Genomic DNA, 24544 nt, shown 5'->3' with positions numbered 1-24544 from the left:
TCCGTCATCTTCCTCGGTCTTCGGTGCTGCCGTCATCATCAGCCTGATCTGGTGCCCTCACTGACGCTTCGGGCTGCGTGTAGGGACTGATCAGTCCACAATTTTGTATTCAGCATTCATTACAGTCAGTGCAGATTTTCTTCCTTCATTTTCTGCTCTCTCTCTCTCCTCCTCTGTGCTCGTGTTCTTCCGTTGCGCACTCTCACATGGTATTAGAGCCTGACTCAGAGCACGGAGAACCTAATCTTGTGGAGAGATACCTCACCCCTCTTCTTCTGTTGTCGCCTCATCTCCAACTGCCTAGGCAGCCCCTCCAGGTGGCCATTCTTCTTGCGTTTGCTGCAGACGACTCCTCCAGAGGCTGCCACGTCATCAAACGACCCCTCCTGCTTGCGTTTACCATCAGGCGGCCCCTCCTTCAGCTAGGCGACACATCGTCAGGCTGCGTTTTGCAGATCTGGTGGTCGTTTCCACTCCTGGTGGCTCATCTCCTACTGGCGACCCACTCCCAGGCTGCGTTTTGGTACTGGCGGTTTTTGTTCTGGTGATCTTCATCAAATACCCTTGCGTTTTGCAACTCCAAGTGTTTGTAGGCTATCACAGCCTGTGTTTTGGTGGTTGGTGACCAGACTGCTGATCCTACTTCCGCTTCTGCATAGTTTTCTTTGGTGTTTGGTGTTTTGCAAATTGGAAGATGTCTTCTCATCAGTTTACGGGCTTTAATGACTCAGATGACGAGCTTTTGTCTCGACATTCATCTGAATGGAGGCGTGATTTCTATCACGAGGAGCGCTATCCAGAGTCTATTCCTCTTTCCCGTCCCCCTTCTATTCATGTATCTCAGCGAGCCCCTTCCAGTGGGCCGAAGATGCAGCCTTTGGTACCCCCTGTACAGGTACCCGCTCTTCCTCAGCTGCCCAAAGAGGACGGGTGGATGGCTCCAACTTTTCTCTATGGTCCTACAAGGTGGAGTGTATCTTGGACTCTTTCGATCTTTGGGAGCTTGCTTCTGTTCCTATTCCCCGGCCTAAGGTGGATCCCGCAGATGGGACATCTATGGATCGTGCAGCATTATGGGATCGGCTCAATTTTAGAGCCAGATCTTTCCTCTTTCTGAGTTTGCAAGATTCTGTCCTTGTTCATGTTCACAGGTTGAAGACTGCAGCAAACGTGTGGAGAAAGCTCGCGTCTCTCTATCAACAGAAGACGTTTGCCCACCGGATATCTCTCGAAAAGAAGTTGCGGATGCTCGCTATTGATGATAGTCCTTCCATGAAGGACCACATCAACAGATTACAGGATATGAGGGATGAGCTTGCATCCCTCAATCGGACGATATCTTCTGAAGACATGGCTATGATTATTTTGACTCAGCTGCCATCGCCTCGGTTTGATGTCTTCTACACCAGCCTTCATACATCGAGGACCCGTGAGAAGCTTCTATGGGAGGAGCTATCCCCGCTTGTCTTGGAGCATGACGAGCGACTCAGAGAGGTCAGTGCTAGTGGATCCGACTCCACTAGAGCCTTTGTTGCAGGTTCTGGAGGACAGAAGAAGAAGAAGAAAAAGTCAAAGGCTAAGAACAAGGACAATTTTTCAGGCTCTGACTCAGATTCAGAGAGACCGAAGTGCCCACACTGTGGAAAAGGGACACATCCCGAGGAGAAATGCTGGAAGAAGTACCCTCACCTTCATCCGGGAGCGAAGGGTGGATCTACATCGGAGCCTTCTTCTACCTCTACACCAGCTGTTACCCATGAGTCAGTGTTCCTTCATATCCATGCTTTGGAGGAGGATCCTTCTTCCGTGGCTGCAATGTCTTCTGCGCAGCCTTGGTTGGTGGACAGTGGTGCTTCGAGTCATATGACTCCCCAATGTGATTTGTTACAGGATCTCCATCCATCAGAGGGTTCAGTCATCACTGTTGGTGACATTTTATTGGTGCCTATTAGTGGTGTTGGCACATTGCCTTTGTTTACCGACCGACCTTCAAGCTCCTTTTCACAGGCCCTACATGTTCCGGATTTGGGCCTTCCCCTCCTCTCAGTTTATGGCCTTACAAGACTTGGCACACGAGTGATCTTCACCGAGCATGCCGTTGTTATTGAGGATTCTCTTACAGGAGCTGTCTTATCTACAGGTTGGCAGGAGAGCGGGCTTTACAGGCTCCATTCCCCTTCTTTGATGCAGGGTCCTCCGAGGCAGTCTATTGCAACACCCGTTCCCGCTTGTGCACCTTCTATTCCACAGGTTCCTTCCCATCCCCCACCCTCTCCTCCGGTGGTTCCCTCGTACCTCCCATCCCTTTCAGAGGGGGATGATCTCGGTGATGCGGCTGTGGATTTCCTGGCCCCTATTGTTTTAGAGGGGGCTTCCCAGGATCGCGAGGAGTTTCTTCATCGGCAATCTTCATCGACGAACTTCATCGACCTTGGCATTCCTCTTGCCACCCCAGAATCCGTTTCTCCCTTGGCCTTCCGCCACATCCAAGATCTGAGAGGAGGTATTAGCAGTCATGTTTGTCATGCCTTGTCATCTCCTGCCTGTGAGCCTCAGTCTGAGTCAAATGAGAACTTTAGGAGCTCTAACTTGTCTATCACTTGTTTTGACGGAAGAGGTAGCTCATTCTAGAGCACTCAGTTTATTGCATTTCAGTGCATTTTCTCCTCCAGTCAGGATTTTATGTGCATTTCCCGGGGCAGTTTCTGCATTCTTCAGCCTGCCTCACCTATCGGACATTGTCCACCCTTTCCGGGATTTTTCTGAGCATTCCTAGCATTTTTACTAGCATTAAATGCTGGTCGGACATATTTATGGCCTCAAATTTCAGGTCGGCCAGTTTTTGGGTTTTTTGGCTATTTATAGCCATTTCCCACTTGGCAATCAGTTGTATTATCATCTTCCCTCCTTTTGCAGGTGCACACTCCAACTCCCTCATCTTCCTCCGTCTTCGGTGCTGCCGTCATCATTAGCCTGATCTGGTGCCCTCACTGACGCTTCGGGCTGTGTGTAGGGACTGATCAGTCCACAGTTTTGTATTCAACATTCATTACAGTCAGTGTAGATTTTCTTCCTTCATTTTCTGCTCTCTCTCTCTCCTCCTCTGTGCTCGTGTTCTTCTTCCGTTGCGCACTCTCACAGTTCCAAGCTTTTTAGCAAGCCTTGAACTTGATTCCGTTTGTTCCATTCTCTATATTATCATAGGTTGCTATATCCACTTGGATGAACTTGTGTAACCATGACCTATATTTTTTTTCATTTTCTAGGATTTTGCTATTTTTTCTAGATCAGTCCGCCCATCTCATGGAGGGGGGGGTTTGTAGGCCATCTAGTAGGCTATGTATTGATGTCTTTTGATCCATGATCAAGACTTCCTGGGCATTTAAACTATCATTAAATGCACTTGTTTCCCCTAGTATCCTAGCACTAAGTGACACTAGGGCTTGGGTTTATTTTAGGGTTTTCTATAATGGTTAATCCATTAGGGTTTCATATTTTATTATTTAAAGACACTTTGTGCCTCATTTTACACAAGTGTGGCATTATTCAGTGTGATCACCTAGAGCGTTGTACTCTCTCTCTCCCATTAATTTATTGCTTCTCATTCATGATTGCGTATTGTTGTGCATCGATTAATTCTTTCATTCTCATTCATTTTTCATTAAATTAATTGCACAATTACTTGACATCTGGACCAACAGGAAGGCTGATTTCAAGGTTCCATTGCCAAGATACCATCAATTCCCTCGAATTAGTGGATCCAAGGTACCATATTGAAGTTCAAAAACTTTGCTCTAGTGCTGAAATTGTATTCAATTGAGCATTACAACAAGAATACCTTTAGATAGAGAGGTGGGATCAAGCAGGGATAATGCCTCTCAATCTGAAAATTCACAAAGTGTTGGGGAAAATGAAATGCCTGATCTTGGACAAGGCGCACAACATGGGCAACAAGCTAAGAATGAGGAAATTGGACAAGAGGTGGATCCTTCTAGGCCTCTTGAAGTTGATGACCAGCATTAGTAAAAGAAATTTGATGACTTGTTTAAAGATCAGCCCAAGATAGCAACTGAAATGTTTATGCAATTGGCAAATGATCCTCAGTTTATGCGCTTTTGGAACCCTTAAAGGGGGGCAGCAAAAGCAAGAAGAGGAAATCATCTTCAAGAGCTTTAGATAGCAAGATGCACCGAAGAAAGAGCCAATACAACAGCATGATGTTCTAAATGGGGGTAGTAAGCATAAGCAAGTGATGCCAATGGGGCAATTGATACATATACAAGGCCAACTTGGAAGTGCCAATCCAATGCTTTTTGGATAGCAAGGCATGCATACAATGATAGGGCAGCCAGGGTACTTTGGTGGTGGCACTAGTTTCCATGTGATAGTGGATCAAAGACCACATACAAGGATGTATAGCACTACTCCTTATGGTATATAGCAACCAATGCATGGTGTGCAAGGCCCAATGTATTCGGGTTTGGCTAGTAATATGCATAACCCTATGTATAACAATGTTGGCATGATGTTGGGGCACAAAGTGGCAAGTTTGGCAATGCATATATATAGCCCACTCTATTTGGGACTCATGGTATTAATGTTGGTCATGCAAATGTTAGTCATGGGAAAAAATACAGCTAGTAATGCATGCAATGTATAGGAAAATGTATCTTGGTATGGCTAGTAGTAGGCAAATTCCCATGCACAATCACATTGTAATAGTCCAAAGTATGCAAACAATAAAGTTCCCTTATGCATCTAGTGCTCCTAGAATGTCAAATACACATCAGGGGCTAGTTAGCCAAATGCAATGTTGCATATTAGTTAAGTTGAAATTGCACCAATGTGAAAGTATAAAGTATAGCAATGCTTAAGGACAAGAAAGACCCACAACCTAGTGGAGGTTTCCACACAAGTAAAGTTAGGGATAAAGTTTCCATATGCTTCTTGGTGAAGCTTCAACATTGTTTCACCACTAGATGCGAAGTGGATGGAAGAGGATGAACCATCCTTAGTTGTTGCAGCTTTATCTAGATACCTTTCAATTAGAGCCGAATTTAGTGGGCTCAGTTCGACAGAGCGGAAGTCCAAAGTACTTTCTAATGCTCAAGGGGGAGGTAGCACTTCCACTCCTCCAGTTGTGAAGCTCTCATATGTAGTGGATCTCGGAAGTATTCAGCGTGCATCCAAGGTAATGTGCTATTAGTGTGTCTGCCATGGGGTCAGTACTCAATGTACTAGTCACTGTGAGACATATACATATGAGTACGGTTGTTACTATGGCTCTAAGACTATATTTTTGCATCAGTTTGGAATCAATTCATGATCAATTGGGCATAAGCTTTTGCCTCGATTTTGAGATCAATTGATAATGTTCAGCTCAGTTTTTGATTGGTTTGAGAACTGTTATTGTCATTTTAGGGATCAATTGTTGCATTAGTTTAATAATCAATTTTTGCAATAAGTTTGGGATCGCATTTACAGTAGTTTGGAATCAGTTTATGATCAAATTATGCTTAGTTTTCAATGGTTTAAGCTAGTTCCATGGACAGCAGCATGTTAGTAGATGCCATTGACAATTCCAGCCATGGTTTATGTGGAATTAATGCTTTTCTATGGTTGATAGTTAGAACACTTGAGAAACATGAGTTATGGATGGATCCAATCTATTTCTAACAACATTTCCACACTAATTCTCAATATTATCTGATGTTTATACTGGCTAGAAATTTTCAATCGGTTTGGGGCATGTGGCATGGTTGGACAACAATGGCTAATGTTATGACTATGATGCCTTATGGACATTTTCGTGACGTATGCTTTTCTTTTGATACAATGCACTGCAATCAAGGACAATTGCAGGGATTTTAAGAAGAGGTATATCACAAGGATATGAAATTTTAAGATATTCTAATCTTGTCGATAGCATTTGATTAAGTTATTAATCAAATGTGAAAGGTTGCTTGGTACATCTAATGCACATGGCAATTATTCCACGGTAACAGGCCAAGGACCCTGAGAATGCAATGGGTATCGAAGGCAAAAGTTGTAATAAGTCATGCCTGGCAGGTACTAGGTAGTACCCGGTGTCTGATTTTGATCTAGACTAATTTATTGGCTACTAATGTCGATGATGGCATTAGAAACTAGGCATTAACTAATTGATTAATGCCGGTCTAAGGACTAATAACTACTCAGGGATACTTAGAAAACAAATTGACCTAGCCAATTTAATTATTGGTTTTGGTGAAATTAATTTTTTAAGCAATAGAATAATTAATATTCTGAAAATAAATTGAATAAGCTAGATAATGCTAGAAAATGGGATTAGAAGGCTGCCACTAGGCAAAATTTATCCATGCAAGTAAAAAAATGTTATTAGATTGGTGGAAGTCTATTCCAACCATTGTGAGAGAGAAGGAGGCTATTAGAAGACAAGGAGAGCCAATTGACGTGATTTGCAGCCACCAAGGATCAATCCTACAACAAGGGACAGTAGTTTGGAGCCCTCCATGAGTAAGCAACAACAATCCAAGGTCCTTGGGTGCAAATCACAGAATACATGAGGGGGCAGCAATCTTTCCAGTGATCCTTAGCTGAAGATGGCAGCTTCCATGGCTATTTGAGCAAGACACCAGTAGCTTTCCAATGTTTCTCGCCATGAAACTTTGAAATTTCTTCTCTACAACATTCTCTCTCATCCCCCAGCAGTTTGAGCTATCAAAGGAAGAGAGATTTCAGTCACTCTCTACTATGAATCCTAATTTACAACAAAATTTTGGGTTTTGATAGCCACCTTAGGATGTGTGCTCCGAATTAAGGGCCTAAGACTTGAATTCCAAACCTGAAATTGAGGAATTCTAGGGAGATTTAAGAGACCAACCAGTCAATATCAGATTTGGGGCTGAATTTGTCTTTCAAGGAACATGGTAAAAACCAATCTCCAAGCAAACCAAGGGGTAAATTGGTTCAGAGGCTTGCTGGTCAATTTTGACAAGAATAGGCAAGAGATCAAAGGATCTCAATTGTACTCCTTCCATTTGTAATATAAGATAAAGAAATACCGCAAGGAGCGCGAATTTTGGGGCCAACCGAGTATCCATTGTGTTGAGCTAAAACACGCTTTTCAGCTGATTAGCATTCTTAAACAATCCCAAAACACACTTAATTAATGAAAAACCCTAAAAAGGGGAGCGGTGGGAGAGAGTTTCAATGGTCCCCCAAAAACCCTAATTCTTTGGAGCACCCTTCAATATCTATAAATAGATAGACTGCCCCCATTCAGCCTTATCCCTTTTTGTGCAAGTTTCTCACCCTTGTGTGCAGATTTCAGCCATTAGCCCACACACATGGCTATCCAAACCCATCGACTTAGGCCACTCCACAAACTGTTGCTCCTATACCTAGCGTCTTCTTCTACAGCCGCTGCCCACTGAGAGACGCCCTTTCAGGCTGTGTTTTGCAGCCTCCAACCATCGTCAGCATCTTCATCACCTTCTGCATCTTGCATTTGGTTCCAAACCAGTCAAGAGACAATTCTTACACACTCCAACTGCTTGCGTTTGGTGTCTCTTCCTCCAAGCGGTAGGTGCTAGTGCTCCTCATCTAGGCGACATCCACAGCTTGCATTTACACTCATCTAGGGGCCGCCTTCCATCTCCACAACTTCTCCTACTTGCGTTTGGTGCTCCAGGTCCTTCTGGCATCATTGTTTTGCACATTCCTCACTCCACACTCCGACTAGTGGTCACATACTTGGGATCCATCTCTGGTATCACTCTCCAACACTTTGCTTTGCCCTTGAGGCTTGAGTATCTGTACACTCTTATATTCATTTACAGTATTCATTCACTTCAACGTTGTGTTCTTCTCTCCCTTCTTCTACTTGTGTTGGAGTTTCTGTGTTTGAGTTTTGAGTTTGCATTTAGGGTTTGAGTTTTGTTTTCTGTGTCTATGTCTGTCTCTTTGTGTTTCTATCATGGTCATACGCTTTGTGTTTCCTGTTTCCTCAATACAAACCCTAGCAGTTTTCTTCACACATTGTCCAAGATTAAAGTGCTAAAGTGTGCATTTTCAGTTTATGTGAATTTTAAGCTTGCTGTAATTAGTGCTTAATCAAGTTATTTACCACCCTATCCGAGGAGGAAGGCTGGTTTCAGCAGTCCTCTACCTTGGACTGCAGATAGATCACCTCAGACATGCCGGAGCGCTCGTCAACCATGCCAAACATGCTGGAACGAATGAACCTAACCTATGTGTGGTAACCAGTTTTTCATGTACCAAAGGTAACAAGAGCTTCAGTGAGACATGGCTGGTTATCCCATTGCAGATGAAGGGTGGAAGCGGTTTCTAAATGTATGGTGCAACCTATAAGTCTAGGATAGGGAAAAATACTAAATGCAGCACTGTACTGCCATGAACATAGACAGATCTGAAAACATTACAAAATACAAATCTAGGATGGGGGCGGAAACAAACACAGCACTATGCTGCTGTAAACATGGACAGGTCTGGAAAGGCTGGGATGAACCTCCTTACTGCCATGAAGAATCGCCAGAGGGGGAAGTGATAAACATTTGTGCACTGCATCCATCACAAGAAAAGCAGGTCCAGACTGTAAGGTTTCCACAACAGAAAGCGGTTACCTTCCACAAAAGCTTCAACTAGAATAGGTGCTGTGATCTGGTACCAAATAATGTGAACTGTGTGGAGGGAGATGCCAACCTGACTCAACCCAACATACCTCTAAAGTATCAGATGTGATTACTTACAGACTTTGGTATCAGTTAAAATTAAAACCTCTTGAATTGTCTTTCCAGAATAATATCCTTTAAGCAATGTTGTTTAACTGTACGTTAAGCCACATCTTTACATTTTTTTAAAAATCATCAGAGAAAGCCCGAAGCTGTAGTGACATGCACATTAAAACGCTGAACTAAAGGTTGGAAAACCTACCTCATTCAAATTTCTTGATTGAGTAAAAACTAACAACAACTTCCCTGCAGGAATATAATCAGCATTAGGTATATTGTTCACAACTACAATAGACTGTACAGATGTTTTGTACTTTCTTGCAATAAGCGTAAGTGTATCACCCCTGCAACATCAGAAAAACAAAGGGAAGTACATGTCACAATCATAATTATGCTGTAAACTTGTGAAAAAAGATTCTAAACTCTTCTGATCTCTATGAAGCCATCACCGTGCCTGTACATTACATCATGGTAGTGAACCTAAACAGTTCTACATTTACATGATTTTGTAACAAGCTTATTAAGCAATCAGGCATATTTTGAGGGTGTAGTATTACTCAAGACACAGATATTGAATCCTTCAAAGCAGGCTAAGGCTAATGGGAACAATTCATTTTCTCAAGCAGCATTTAACCATCCTTGAGTCATAATCAGTAAGCCTTTCCATTTAAACCTTAGATTAGCACCACTCTGTAAAGGGATTTCAGCCTCTGTTCTTGCAAGTCGCCAGGAGACCAAGTTGGCAGCTTGTCTCTACTATTTAATCTGAATGTGCAAAAGTCTCTAAATTCTATGAAAATTGACTCTATATTTTCCTGCAGATGCTTTTGGATGAGATGGGCAGAACAGCATGGGCATTGAAATATGCTGAACTGCATGAGCATATAGACTTCATTAATATACTGCACTGAGTTATTAGACTGGTGGCTGATCCATTGGCAAGTTGGTATCACTTTGTTGATAGAAAGGCAACTCGACTAGGGATTGCTACCTGTGATAAAGATCTGCTAACTTTCAATAGCACAGAGCTCCTGATCTACAGTGGAATGGAGCTTCTGGCAGATGAAGCAGTATAGCTACAGTGAGAAGCGGTGGCAGTTTCCAGGTGTACTATGCACTGTATGGCTTATGATTCTGTAGACAATCATTCATCTTCCATAGAGAAGGAAGCGAAGGTCAGCACCATCAGCATCAAGACCATCACATGGACAAACATTGAGCATTTGTATCTGCATTTGCATTACTTTACTATTATTGCCAGACAACATGTGAGGATTTTGAAAAAGCCCCAGCAGCCCCATGTCACTGCATGGGAACTGTACAAATCAAGGCCAGATATGGACAGGATATGGACAAAAACTCGATGTGAGTTAAATAACTTTTCAGACAAACAAGGTGGGCATAGGAAACAGTAAATGTTTAAATCTTAAAAGCTTGCCCCAAATCACTACACTGGGGCATTTGAGCAGTCTGCAACAGCGGCCAATCTTTACCAAGCTTTTATTTTTATTCACACCTTGAGGGATCTCATTGATGAGCATGCACATGGGAGAACTTATTGGTAGTATCATCCTCCATTGTGTTGTTTTCCAACTCTCTCTCGTATGACAAACAAACCCCCCCCCCCCCCAGGGCCCCCAGCTTTTTCCCAAAAAAATACTAATAGAGATTTTTCTCTATTTCTTTTTTCTAAGTAATTAAATAATCGGTATTCCAGAAGAAAAAATGCAACTATTAGATAGGGCCATAATAATAATCCCATACCCCCAAGATGATGTAAGAAGTTTATGAGTATGACAAGGGTTGGTAAGACATAACCACCCAAACCTTTAGGCTCAAAAAACCTTCGTGAGTCTCCAACAAAATCGATTACCTTAGATATTCAAGCTTTGATTTATCAATCAAAGGCCCTAAAACTTACTCTTTAACTGTGTAATAAACATTCTGATCAGTAGTCTCACGAAGTCCTGCCTTGCCCGTCTCTGCGTGAACAGCATGAAGCCGACCCCTTGAGCCTTCCTGACACAAAAAAAACCATGAATTAAAAAATCCTCTTGATGCATTCTTAGAAATGTTTCGCAAGTCAAAGTGACAGGAAGAACAATAGTATATTGTGTTTACAGTAACTAGCAACTTCTCTACAATAAGACAAAGATTTCAACATAAAAGTCGGACAACTTCAATTCAGGATACGAAACGCATGTGCAGCTTTTGACAAAGTATCTTAGTCTGAGGGCCCCAAACCCATAAAAGTTACTCAAAATCCTTGTTCAAGCTGCAAAGAGTTTCACATTTTGCTTTGCTTTCAACAAGTGACATCCAACAGAAATCGCAAACAAACCACTCTATTGCAGTCCTGTCATCAGCTATACACACCTCTTCCCAGCTTAGTCCAACATTAAGAGCTCAAGTACTTTTACATGCATAAAAAAGCTGGGAGCTTTGTGCAAATGTGTCAAAAATGAAACACACTTAGGTGTTTTGAAATTTTAACAGGCTGTTCAAAGGAAATTGACACCGCAGTAACCCATGTGTTAATATCTTACAATGTTGATTTGAATACATGGATTGGCATTCTAATCCTATTGATCGCTGGAATTTGGCTTATAGAAAGTAAAACCCAACTACAGATGTTGTACTCTTGTGAACATCCTTGGCCTCCATAAAATTTCCTAAAATCTAAATGGGCTTAGTTTCAGCTAAACAATCTTACTGCATGAAATTGTTGAAACTCACCAAAAGCAAGGCGAGTCAAACCTAATTTCATGGATTGGACTAAACTTTTTAAACCCACCATCAAGGGCTGGATGTGGAGATATGCTAGAGTTTGCAAAAGAAAGCACAGAGGATACAACCACAACTGAAACAGAGTGAACAAAACACCAAGGCAAAAAGTAAATTGAAAAATGAAGATACACTAAACAAAACATTAATGAAGATTTAATGTGTAATGCATATTTTTCAGCTTAACACCTCCTACAGCTATTGCACCTATTGCTCTTGCTCCTAGTTCCTAGCCACCTCAATGGCACAACACTAGACAAGTGGCATATGGACAGCCATCTCTACCCCCTCCTTATTGAACTCCTAAAGGTTTGGATGATTGGTCTGTTAACCCCACTACTACAATTTTTTGCCACATGCATTTCTAGCCACCATTCCAAGGTCTCCTAATGCACTCCCAGTTATAATAACTTTCGCACCTTACCATGAGTTTTACTAGCAAAGACTTGCTAATGGATGGTGGCCAAACCCTTAGGCTAGTATCTTCTAGGTCCCTTAGGGTATTCTAAGCTACTCTAATATTCCTCGATACTCTTAGTTCATTAGGCTAATGAATTGGGCCCATAGGTTAAATCTATTGTTGGGCTACTTCAGTCTTAGGATTTCTTTTTGTTTATCTTCTATTGCATCCACAAATCTCTTTTCCCTATCCTTTGTTCTTGATTTTAGCTTCTCTTTATTTTTCTTTTGTTTAGCAATGAAACATCCCACTATGGAACTCAATATGCAAGATCTAATTTCCTTGTTACTTGCATGCTAGTTTTTGTATTTCAGTTTAGAGCTAACATGCAAGTTTGTACCAGTCGTTCTTGGGCTAGAGACATGGGTTGTTCACCCTACCTTTGTGGTTCACATCTTACTTGGAGACTTGCTTTTCTTCAAGGATGGCATCTCTTGATGCCACGACAGCAATTCCTCCTCCCTCGCTCTTCCAGTTGGGGTGCTTCATCTTCATCCTTCTTCATGATTCTCAGTAACACACGATGACCAATATCAAGTTTCTCTTCCTCTTTTGGCATCAACATCCATGGTTGAGAGGGGGGTTCCTACCCTTCCCTTGGTACCTACAAGTTTCAGCATTGTCTTTGATATGGCCTCCCTTTTCTATGTACTCACCATTTGCATTGCATGATCATCGTCAATTTGTATAAGGTTGCTTGGGCAAGTAAACAATTTTCCCCATGAGGGATACTATTCAAATGGCACCTTGTTGCATGTGCATTCTCATCATGTAGCATTCATGTATACATCTCATTGTGCAGAGCACCCTTGACTAAGTCCTAAGCTATCTCCACCGGCAATAGACCCCTCTTCACCTCTTTACTTCATCATCCACACCCTTGCAAGTGGCTAAGTATATATTGTATACTTTGTGATTTGTGAACCAACCATCCCTTTATTTCCCCCTTGGCCACAATTACTTCAAACCCAAAAAAACAAAACAAAACAAACAAACAAACAAAAAAGTTCAAAGTGGTTTTACATGCCCTTTGCAAATCTTGGTAGGCCACTAGGCAGCTAATGTTACATTAATAAATGTAACTTATAGTGCGAGAGATGACCGTCCAAGGGCCTTGGGCACCCGTACGGGGTTAAGGGGAGCTTAGGAAGTAAGTCATTCATAAAAATAGTAGAACTCACCAAGTAATGACGGCTAGCAGAGGGAGTCACGAAAGGATTCCACTCCAACATCTTCTTGAGCGTGGTTGGGTGGAGAGACAGAGATTTCTCGTGCTTGTTTCCCCAAAGCAGAAGACGGGGCATCAGCAGAAGGCAAAAGACAGCCCCATATTACTGTCAAACTCGTAATGTTGGTATCAAAGCCACTTCGATCACGTCCTGTGTTGGCGACTACAATCGGGCCACGCCAATCGCCACTTCCCGTTTTGGCAACTATAGTTGGGCCACATCCCGCCGAAACGATCACGCCCTATCTCTAGTCGTTTCAGCCACGTCCTCCGTTAATACGGGTCACATTGATCATAATTCCGGCCACGGCCTTGTTCCCACGCAACCTAGTTGTGGTGTTTAATCACACGCTAATCCAGCACTCCTGCCGACAGGCTTTGTTCCCACGCGACTTGCACACAACCACTACAGATCGGAGGATTGTTCCTCACCTTCTTTCTACCACTGAGCTACAAAGGCCGTCGACATCTGTCCTACCTTAGTAATCAGGGAAATACCCCACCTTTGTCTGCAAATTTCTTATATTTTCTTTCCAATTCCAGTGTATAGATAGGGGGAAAAAGAGAGAGAGGGGGCAATGGAAGGCTCTAGTTCTGGGGACCACCCTATGGTGGATCCCCATGAAACTGAAATGCAAGAACACTGGGAATAATTTTTTGTTACACGAGAACAATTCGATGATTTAACTGCTCCTGTGCAAGCACAGGGGGTTCAAATGGAGTTGCTAACTCAAGCACTCACCAAAATAAAATCCCAATTAGCCTTATTACCAGAAAGGGATAAAGGTAAGGTAGAGACCTCAGATATTCCATCTTCATCAAAAGATGTAGATGTGACTATGCGAGATCCTAGGGAACCCCACCAAAAGCTAAGGGATAACCCAATGTTAAAATATATAAAACCCCCTCAGTTTCATGGGGAGGAAAAAGATAGAAATAAAGATACTATCTTTAACTTCCTCCAAAAATGGGAGGATTTGCACAAACTAAAGAATACTCCACCACATCTACAAGTGCTGGAGGCTAGTCTAACCTTGGGGCCAAAAGTATATAAATGGTGGAGAACTTTAAAGGAGACTAATAAAATACCTGAAACTTGGGCTCAATTTAAATCGGTTTTTTTGAAAGAATTCCTTCTTGAAAATGAAATGAAAAGAAATTAGGAAGATTGGGATTTTGTCAGACAAAAGGAAAGACCTTTGCTGACATATGTCGAGGAGTATCGTGAGATAATCCTCAAATTGAAAGGAATAGATGAATTTCAAAAGACAAGAGGATTCATAAGGGGACTAGATAAGGCCTGTAAAAAGGAAGTGAAAAGGAGTTCACCCAAGACGCTTGAAGAGGCAATTAAATTTGCATTAATCAATGAAGATAATATGCGTCCAGGTGCACTCACTAGTCTCACTGATACAGAGCTTGAGACCTCAAAATTTGTAGGCAAATCCAAAAGGAAAATGTCATTTCTTAAGGGTAAGAAACAACCCATTGAAAAGAAACAATATGTGAGGCCGAAGTTAAGTCAAGATGACTTTGATAAGGCCAAAAAAGAAAGGCTATGTTTCAATTGCCTATCCCCTAACCATGTTACTTGGAATTGCCTTCAAAGAAAGAAGAGGGAAGTTAAAGAAAGGGATAAGGACAAGGGCAAGGGAAAAGAGAAACAAATCCATGTAGTGCAGACCTTGGAATTAAAGGGGTATTAAAAGTATAAATCTTTAGAGGTCTTGCACAAGGATATACAACATAGGCGTTGTATGCCAACTTCTATGTGGCAACCTACCTTCAAGCCACATGAATTAGTTTTAGTGCACGGATCGATAGGTGGGGAGAGGATTAGAGTCATGATTGATGACTCTGCCACCCACAATTTCATAAGTTATGCACTTGTCAAAAAGTTGAAACTTCCCCAACAAAAGAGTGAACATCAATACATTGTTCCCATGATGCAAGGTCAGGATAACAAAATATGGGGTACAATGGTATCCAATTTGGAAATCGAGATCCAAGGATATAAAGATAAGCTTGATTTCCATATTATGAATATGGAAAGAGCCGATATCGCTTTAGGGAGGGAGTGGCTATGGGGATTGGAACCATCCTTAAAGCGTAGTTATCATCATAATACACTGGAATTTGAAAGGGATGGTAAGACTTTTGTGATTCAAGGTGAACATGAAGTATCCGTTCAAAAGCTGATAAAGAAGGAAGATTGTGAGGTATATATGTTATGGTCCCTTCCTGTACATGACACTTTTACTTCTTGTAATATAAAGCAACAATTTTCTTATGTTTGTGAGTTAAATGTGAATAATGAATTAAGTGGTTTGTTAGATGAATTCAAAGATGTGTTTCCTTTTGATTTACCAAGTGGCCTTCCACCAAATAGGGGTGATGTAAATCACCCAATTGACATAGATAGGGATATACACCCTATTTCTAAACCACCTTATAGGCTAAGTGAAACACAGCACCAAGAAGTCGAAAGACAAATCAAGGATTACCTTGATAAGGGGTTTATACAACCCGGCAATTCACCTTGGGCTTCGCCAATTTTATTGGTGAAGAAAAAAGATGGTTCTATGCGACTATGTGTTGATTATAGAGCACTTAATAAGATAACAATGAAGAATAAATTTCCTATGGCCAGAATGGAAGATCTTTTTGATCAATTACAAGGGGCAAAATTCTTCACAAAGATTGACTTAAGATCAGGCTATCACCAAGTAAGAATTAAGGCCCAGGATGTTTCTAAAACGGCATTTTGTACTAGATACGAGCATTATGATTTTTTGGTGATGCACACTTATGCACCAGCTGCTTTTATGAAGCTGATGAATAGTGTGTTACGGCCCTATCTAGGATACTTTGTAGTAGTCTTCTTGAATGATATCTTGATCTTTAGTAAATCAAGAGAAGAACATTTGGAACACTTACGATTAGTATTCCAATTGTTAAGAACCCATTCCCTTTATGCGAAGAAAACTAAATGTGAATTCTTCGCACAAGAAGTCAAATACTTGGGACATATTATCTCAAAAGAGGGAATCAAGATGGATCCAAAAAAAGTAAGGACAATTATTGAATGACCATCTCCAAGGAACCTGGAAGAGCTGCAAATCTTCCTAGGTTTATCTGGATTTTATAGTAGATTCATTCGAGATTATGCTAAGTTAGTTGTTCCAATCATGGCCCAACTTAAAGGGAAAGGGAAAAGCTTTAATTGGGGAACAGACCAAAAGAAAGTTTTAAAAAACTTAAGGTAGCTATTGCTACAACTCCAATACTATTAATTGTAGATCCCAATAAACCATTCGTGGTTGAAGCTGATGCTAGTGATAGGGCAGTAGGCGCGGTCTTATTACAAGAAGGTCGACCGGTTGCTTTTGAAAGCAAGAAATTAGACCATGCAAAACGAAATTATTCTGTTTATGAGAGGGAGTTGTATGCAATAGTACATGCAATGAAGAAATGGAGGCACTATTTGTGCGGTGCCAAACTTTTGATCTTGTTGGATCATGAGAGCATTAAGTGGCTTAATGACCAACCGGATCTACAAGGGCGTGAAGTCAGATGGGCCGAACTTCTCCAAGAGTTCGACTATGAGATAAGGTATAGAAAAGAAAAGGACAATATAGTGGCTGATGTGCTCAACAAAATGCCCATCATAAATTAATTGAGTTTTACTCAATTCTCTTCTTATTTGCTTAAATCCTTAAAAGGGAAATGCCAAGTTGATGCGGCAGATTCCAACATATGGGAAGCAATTGAAAATGGGGATCCAAATGGAAGGGCCTCCGCTGAGAAAGGAACATATGAGGATGTTCAACAAGGAAATGGAGCATCAACGGTTTACTTAAATGGGATTCAAGTGGAAGAATTTTACCATTGATAATGGTTATTTACTCTACAAGGGTAGGGTATGTGTCCTGAAAGATGAAGAAATAAGGTGCCAAATACTCTTTGAGTGTCATGATACCCCTAGTGCAAGACTTCCAGGGGTTAATAAGACTTATAGTCTTATTAAAAGATAGTTCTATTGGCCTGGAATGAATAAGGACGTCCTTGACTATGTGGTCAAATGTAATAAATGCCAGGTTAATAAAGCTGAAAGATTGAAAATGGGAGGACTTCTCCACCCATTAGAGATTCCTTCGAGAAAATGGGAGAGTATCTCCATGGACTTTATTGTCGCATTACCCAGAACACAGAGGGGGGATGACTCTGTGTGGGTGATTGTGGATAGGTTAACCAAAATGGCTAGGTTTATTCCAACTTCAACTGATGTTAAAACACCAGAATTGGCTAGATTGTTCATAGAGAACATATACCGATTGTATGGCCTTCCAGCAAATATAGTTTCTGATCGGGATAGAAAATTAGATAGTCAATTTTAGCGCGTTGTATTTAGGAAGTTAGATACTAAACTTATCATGAGCACGGCGGAGCACCCGCAAACTTATGGGCAAATTGAAAGGGTTAACCAAATCCTTGAAGATATGTTGAGAGCATATGTAAGTAAAAGGCAAACTAATTGGAAAGAGTATTTACTAATAGCAGAGTTTGCATATAATAGTACCAAGCACTCTTCCACTTGATATAGTCCATTTATAGCCCAGAGCTCCTCATGCAGTAGAACTGCACAAGGAAAAGATTCAGGCAGCAAAGGATTTTTTGGAGGATATGAATAGTATGTTAAAATTTGCTCAAGAAAATATTAAGAAAGCTCAAAATCGAGCTAGAGCTTATGCAGATCCTCATTGAAGAGATATCTCCTTTGAGGAAGGGGAATTGGTCTATCTTAAGGTGCCTGAACAAACTAAAACCATGAAAACGGGACGATGTCCAAAGCTTTCACCCAGGTATTGTGGTCCTTTCACAATACTTAAGAGGGTGGAGAAACAGGCTTACAAGCTCCAACCGCCTGCTGGTAGTAAACATCCAGTTTTCCATGTAAGCAAGCTAAGAAAAAAGCTGGGTAATATAGATAATCTAATCTTAAATGAAAACATTGAGGAGCTATTAGGTGACCAATCTATTCCACATGAACTAGAAAGAATTTTAAATGTTCATAACAGATGAATAAGAAATACTATTTATCAAGAATATCTGGTGAAATGGAAAGATTATTCAAAAGAAAGCTCAACATGGGAGCGAGTGAGTACTTTAAGAAAAAGGTTTCCCAATTTATAGTTGGACCTTCCAAGTATCGTTTTTGAGGACGAAACCAATTCTTAAGGGGGAGGAAATGTTACATTAATAAATGTAACTTATTGGAAAACAAGCGCAAGAGATGACCGTCCGGGGGCCTTAGGCGCCCGTACGGGGTTAATGGGAGGCTAGGAAGTAAGTGAGTCATAAAAATAGTAGAACTCAACAAGTAATGACGGCTGGCAGAGGGAGTCACGACGGGGTTCCACTCCAGCATCTTCCTGAGCGTGGTTGGGTGGAGAGAGAGATTTCTCATGCTTGTTTCCCCAAAGCTTAGTGGGGCATCGGCAGAACACAGAAGACAGCCCCGTATTACTGTTAGACTCGTAATAGCTAATGAGCACCCTTCATCCGATACCTTGGCCTCTCTGGGGTGGCACGTTGGACTCCCAAGGTAAGCTAACTATCACCTCTATAGTCTTGGTAGGATCTTTAGTAGCCAACATGCACCCATTGACCATGTAGTCCCTTTCTAGTTCCAATTTTGGGCCTAATAGAGGATGTTAACCTAAAGAACTAGCATTTCACATTAGAACCTAATTAGCTCATTTAAACAGCCCCAAAACTCAAACTTTAATGCTAAAAAGAGTTTTTGTGTCCCATATGCAAACTCTTGGTCGGTTCCTCATCTATACATAAATAGTGTGCTTCGAGTCACTTGGCCATCCTGTTCATTTCAGCCATCCTGGTCATCAAGCCTACACCACCCTGTGCCTATGCCATACCTCCTCCAGCCCTTGGCGACCTGTAGACAATTGTCGCCCAGTCCTCTAGAGGACACGGGCTGCTGCGTTTTGATCAGATCTGGGCATGTCGTCATTTGCCCCGTCTTTCTGACCTGTACAGCTTGTGAGTCAGGCAACATGCTACTGTTCACTCTGCACACTCGGGACAGATTCCATGTCAGCTGCATCCCTTGTTCTGGCATTCCCAGCTGCTGCCCTGATCAGATTTGGTCCTGGAACTGCAGTGATTTTGGTCCAGCCAGGTCATATTACTGCCACCCTGCTCTTGGAGGTCTTTGTCAGCCCAACACAGTCCTACAGGCTGCATTTAGCTGCTTGCTTGGTTCAACTAGTGGTTACAACACTCCAAATCCATCTCCGGTGGACGTCACACTACTCCCTCAGCCCACTCCCCCACAAGAGTCGTCGGCTGTTGGACAGCTCTGCCTTGAGCATCTTGTACACACATTCATTCATTTACAGCATTTGTTCGTTTGCTTCTAAGTTATATTCCTTCTCTGTTTGTGTTTTGCGGTTTGTCTAAGTTATTGTGTTTTAGTCATGTTCATACATTCAATGTTTACTCAATGCAAACCATAGCATATCTTCACATCCTAGGCATATTTCCATTGCCACATACATTCCCATCAGTGTACCCCCCATCCCACAAGTTCTACACCATCCCCCACCATCTCCTCTCGTAGTTCCCACCTTAACCCCCACCCCTTTCAAAGGGGAAAGATCTTGGAGATGTGGTCATCCCTACAAAGGATGCCTGCACACTGGGTGATGCTAAATTGCTTATAAAGGAAACCTCTCAAACGGGCAATGTGACTGCACAACCCCAAAAGAGAATCAGAAATGAAAGCATTCTAGATAGTCCAATGTGCCTCAGTCTCCATGTGCATGGCTACCTATCACGCATGCTGTCAACACATCCCTTGGTCATAACACGGCCATGCCCAGAATTATGGTGTTGAGTCAACCTTGCAGCATGTCTATGCTAGACAATCTCATTGATGTTTACACCCATACAACCTTACCAGACAGCTGCATTCAACATGCCACTACAATCCCGCCGAGCCTATTATAGCATGCCTTAGTCTCTACATGCATGGCTAACTATCATGCATGTTGTCAACACATCCCCCGGCCATTACATGGCAATGCCCGATATTGAGGTGTTCTGACTCAGCCTTGTAACACATCCATGTCAAACAGCCTCGTTGTTGTTTACACCCATAGAACCTCACCATATCACTGCATCCAACCTGCCACTGCAATCCCAATGTGAGTAAGTTTGTTGTACCTCTACCAACTATAGCTCCATTTCCAAGGCTGCTCCAACATGTCATTCAAAGAAAGTGAATCCAATTCCATTGGGACCTATACAATTCTCAAGATTGAAAAGCAGCGATTCCAACAACACACAAATTTGTAAAGTTTAGTGATCTTACCAAACTCACAATTCAACAAAATGAGTTTTCAATGCAACAAAGTTGGATACCACTAAGGACAGCAATGTAACAAGATGATGTCTCCACTCACTTTAGGATGGACTTTCAAGACATGTATGTAGTCTTCACATACCAATGGATCTATCATCTATGAAGTAGTGGCAGTTACGGACCTTATAGCATCACTCAAGCAAGATCTATTGAGTATGCATGCTTCATGTCTAGACAGTTTGTGACTCACATGTGGACACAATGGAGTTGGAGAACCTACTATTGTGGATCAAAACAATTTGATTGGCCTGGAAAGAAGAAGTGCAGATGGACAAGAAGTTGAAACATAGCCAAAATCCATTGTAAATACTAAATGGTAACCTTGCTAACAATTGCACACAAAAAGTTGATAATGCATAGGCATTCATATGTTGAATTAAAGGCTCCAAATTTCTGTGTGTAATGAAAACCCTCACAAGATTTCCACTTGGACAACATGATTTCCAACATAATTAACCACTCTACTCATACACATCATGAACTCCAACAACACAAGAAGCAGGATACCTTCATAGAGGCATGGATATGTTCTTTCCTTGAAAATGTCCCATATTCATGTCCATTCAATGACCTTCTATCAATCTATAAAACAACCTTTCATCTTCCATTTTCATGGATCTCAAAGGACAATAGCTAAACCATTGGAGCATGTACAGCTGGAGGGCAGCAACAAATGGACAAAACAGAGGAATTTTAGCCCCAAAAAGCAAAGAGGAGTCCGAACACACTTCTACAATAAATACAACTTGGAGAACTTTGAATGAACATCAGTGTGAGCATTGCCCAGAGCAGTCAAAGAGATGGACATGTGTGTGTCCGCGTTTGCATGCGTGTGTTTTAATCCAGCAAGACTAGTACAACGTGATAGTCCTAGTGAAGTCAATGTCCTAGCAAAGTCAACATGCCACCTTCTAATTCATCTTTCAATATAGCTCCAAGTGATTCCACAAAGTTGCTCTAGGCTAACAAGACTTATACTCTTACAGAATGGCACTGTACAGGTTCACTAGGCCATATTCTTGGTAGATGGGGCGGCTATGAATATGATCATTTGAACACGTGATAAAAATACTACTTCGAATATCATGTAGTAAATCCTGAATGATACTATGCTTACGACAAAACAAGGCTAAAATTTCATGTGCACAAACAGGCCAAAGTGCAGTGACGTTCAAGCACAGCAATTGGCTCTTCCATTCTAGTAACCAATAAAAGAACGTCTAGATGGGACGTGCAATGTAGCACAAGGGAACAGGCTTTAGGTCAAACTGTGAAGTGTGTTACTATCCTATGCTACCCCAATGATATGATAAGATCAAGCTCCATAATTCGTCTAACGACAATAGCAGCAATCTTTATGGAAAAAGGGCCTCACTGAGTTCGCAACATACTGCACAAGCACTTTGCTAGCATCCTCACTTAATGAGCTCCTTGAAATGCGTCGAGCGCAAAATTTTGACAAAAAGCTTGCCTTGCTTCCACTCTGTCGGAGAGAGCGTTATCTACAGTCATTGGCGTCGTGAAGTGAGGACGAGCCTTACCCTGCTAAAGCTGAGAAGGGGTGCCACACCGTAACGAGTTTGTCTGTGGATGCACAGACTCCATGGATGGAAAAAAGCGTCGCAGTTTGTAGTCAAGCTCCGGCACCTGACCATGGCTCCACTGGCGCGCAATGTCATATGAAGCGACGCATGCTGAGTGAACTAACAGTGATGGTCCAATCCGAGATCACAAACGTCCTGATTGCTGCAGTACTGTACTCCCAAACACTCTGGAAGGCGGCACCATCCCGTCAATAGAAGCCAGGAGCAGCCAGCACGCAAGCTAACTACGAGGCACAGAAGGCTATTTCGAAGGCAGATGCAGGAAGACGTTTCCAGAAGAGGCCTGTAAAGGCAGTGTGCCTGGTGCTGCTGGTTCTTCCCTTTCCTTCTTTGCTTTGCTTCCGGAATCCGCAGTCCCCAAATAGAGATGCAAATCCGGAGCAGGAGAAGTACGTGAGCGAGAGGCTGTTGAGAAACGTAGCCATTTTAAAATTTAAATTATCAAGAATAATATGTTTTTTAAATATCGCAGGTCTGTACAATATCCTCCTCTTCAAGAGCCACGTATTGGATCTTTGGATTTCTCTTCTTGTCTTAGAGCCTACCCCCCGAAGATTCACTTTTTAACCCCCCTGGCCAGTCCAATCAACAAGAAATTCCGGAATATAACAAGAGCCGGCGGACACACGCAGGTAAACTTTGTCTGCACAAGTCCATTTAATCAAGTGAAATGTCATGTGGAGAGCTGCACTTAATGACATTAAATTTTGTGTCAAAATCCACCCCATGTGGCAAGAGCACCCTCTAATTGTTGGGTACTTTATTAAGTAGAACTAGTTAACTCCATGTGGAGTATGGTGTTTGGCAACATGTTCTTGTAATTGTTGACTCGTCTTTCTCTCTCCTCACTCGGAATGATTGCACATGGGACCCATCCATCACTTCTATAACTTGCACACGAACACGATGTAGTGAGTTCATCAATTGTTGCAAGCAAGTTGATGAGCTCGTGTGTGGCTCAACCCTACAAGTAAGGCGCATAATACACCAAAAGACTTCAATGTCACATGTAAAAAGTAATTGGATGCAAGAATCATGACCCCCCTTACAATTTTGGGTAGCCAAACTCCCCCAACCCTTCTCTTAAGCATGTGGCCTGCGAAAAGATTTTGTTGCTTGCACCAGTGTTTGAGCTTGAATGTCAGACCTCTTGATCATGAGGTGCATCGTGCCATAACTTCCAACATCCTAATTAACTTTATTAGCATAGCCCGTTAGGGCACGTGCTATGACAATGGTACAATCATAAGGTGATACCCATGGTCAACTTAAGTGGCCTACTTTTAGAAAAATGCACACATGTGCACCCTTGTTTATAATCTCCATGGTATTCATCCTATACGTGTAAATGTCCCTACCCACTAAAAGAATATCTTGTGTATAACAGGCAACACCAAAGGATAAGCTCACCAATGTTATGGCATGTTTACATTTTATTCTAAGGATGTGGCACACGAGAGAATTTTTATACTTTTGGATTAGTTCAATGTCCTTGCTCATCAAACAAGCTGATGTGAACACAAGGGCTTGCCTTCTTGAATTATTGTAAGAGATCACAAAGGCCATTATAGTAATGAATCAACAGGAGTCAACGTTGTTCAAGATTGGCCACAATGTTCTTATATTGTCTTTATGTTTCAATTTAGAAATTTTTTCTATATGTGAAGTACTTTTTTATTGTAATCATAGAGTTATTTATGTTGCTTTCTCAATACTTGTTACTCGAGACATGTGATTAAACATGTTGTACTATTTTCCCTTTCACAAAATCAACATAAAATTGAACTCTATTAAAAGTAGAAGCCATCATGATGTATAGCTTATGGCACATGGCTTGTTCACTTAGCAACATTTGTTTGATGGTCCATAAAGAATATGAAGGGGGCAATGAGCAAATAATAATGAAACTTCTTCATCACATGTATCATTCCCATCCCTTCCCTTTTAGTAGTGGAGCGATTTGTCTCTCAATCAATGACTTGTCTGCTCGCAAAGCTCATTCAAAAGTCCATACTATACTTGCCAACTTGGAACATCACCACTTCAACAGCAACCTTGGATGCATCAATATGCACATGGAAAGCTATTGTCCAATCTAGATTGTGTAAGATGGATGATGTAGTTAGATTTTTTTTTAAAGGGCTTAAGCAACTTAGCATTCCTTGGTTCATTCCTAGATAATAAGGAACTTGTATTGCTAGTTGGATTGCTCTAATAACTCTTAGAAAATTGACAAACAATATTTTGGAGCTTGAGTTTTTTTAATGCGGT

The 24544-nt window shown here is 41.7% G+C and overlaps 1 protein-coding gene across 4 annotated transcripts in view; it reads right to left on the bottom strand.

Annotated features, from left to right (window-relative positions):
* LOC148039195 (uncharacterized) overlaps positions 1 to 22683 on the bottom strand; it is a 74167-nt gene extending 51484 nt beyond the window's left edge. Inside the window, exons 1-3 of one of the 4 annotated variants that reach the window (XM_087675095.1) lie at positions 22211 to 22683; positions 10674 to 10772; positions 8956 to 9000 (exon numbers count right to left, since the gene is read on the bottom strand). In XM_087675095.1, coding sequence (XP_087531221.1) covers positions 8956 to 9000; positions 10674 to 10772; positions 22211 to 22348 — 282 coding nt within the window. In that variant the 5' untranslated portion in view covers positions 22349 to 22683. Of the gene's footprint in view, positions 1 to 8955; positions 9098 to 10673; positions 10773 to 22060; positions 22098 to 22210 lie in introns of those variants that run through there. The other 3 variants (XM_087675093.1, XM_087675094.1, XM_087675096.1) reach the window with 3 other exon arrangements.
* Positions 22684 to 24544: the final 1861 nt, after the last annotated feature.

Source organism: Lygodium microphyllum, chromosome 3, assembly GCF_053477565.2.
Source record: "Lygodium microphyllum isolate KBCC chromosome 3, Lygodium_microphyllum_v1.1.10, whole genome shotgun sequence".
NCBI classification, from domain to species: domain Eukaryota; kingdom Viridiplantae; phylum Streptophyta; class Polypodiopsida; order Schizaeales; family Lygodiaceae; genus Lygodium; species Lygodium microphyllum.
This window is presented reverse-complemented; position numbering and strand designations above follow the sequence as displayed.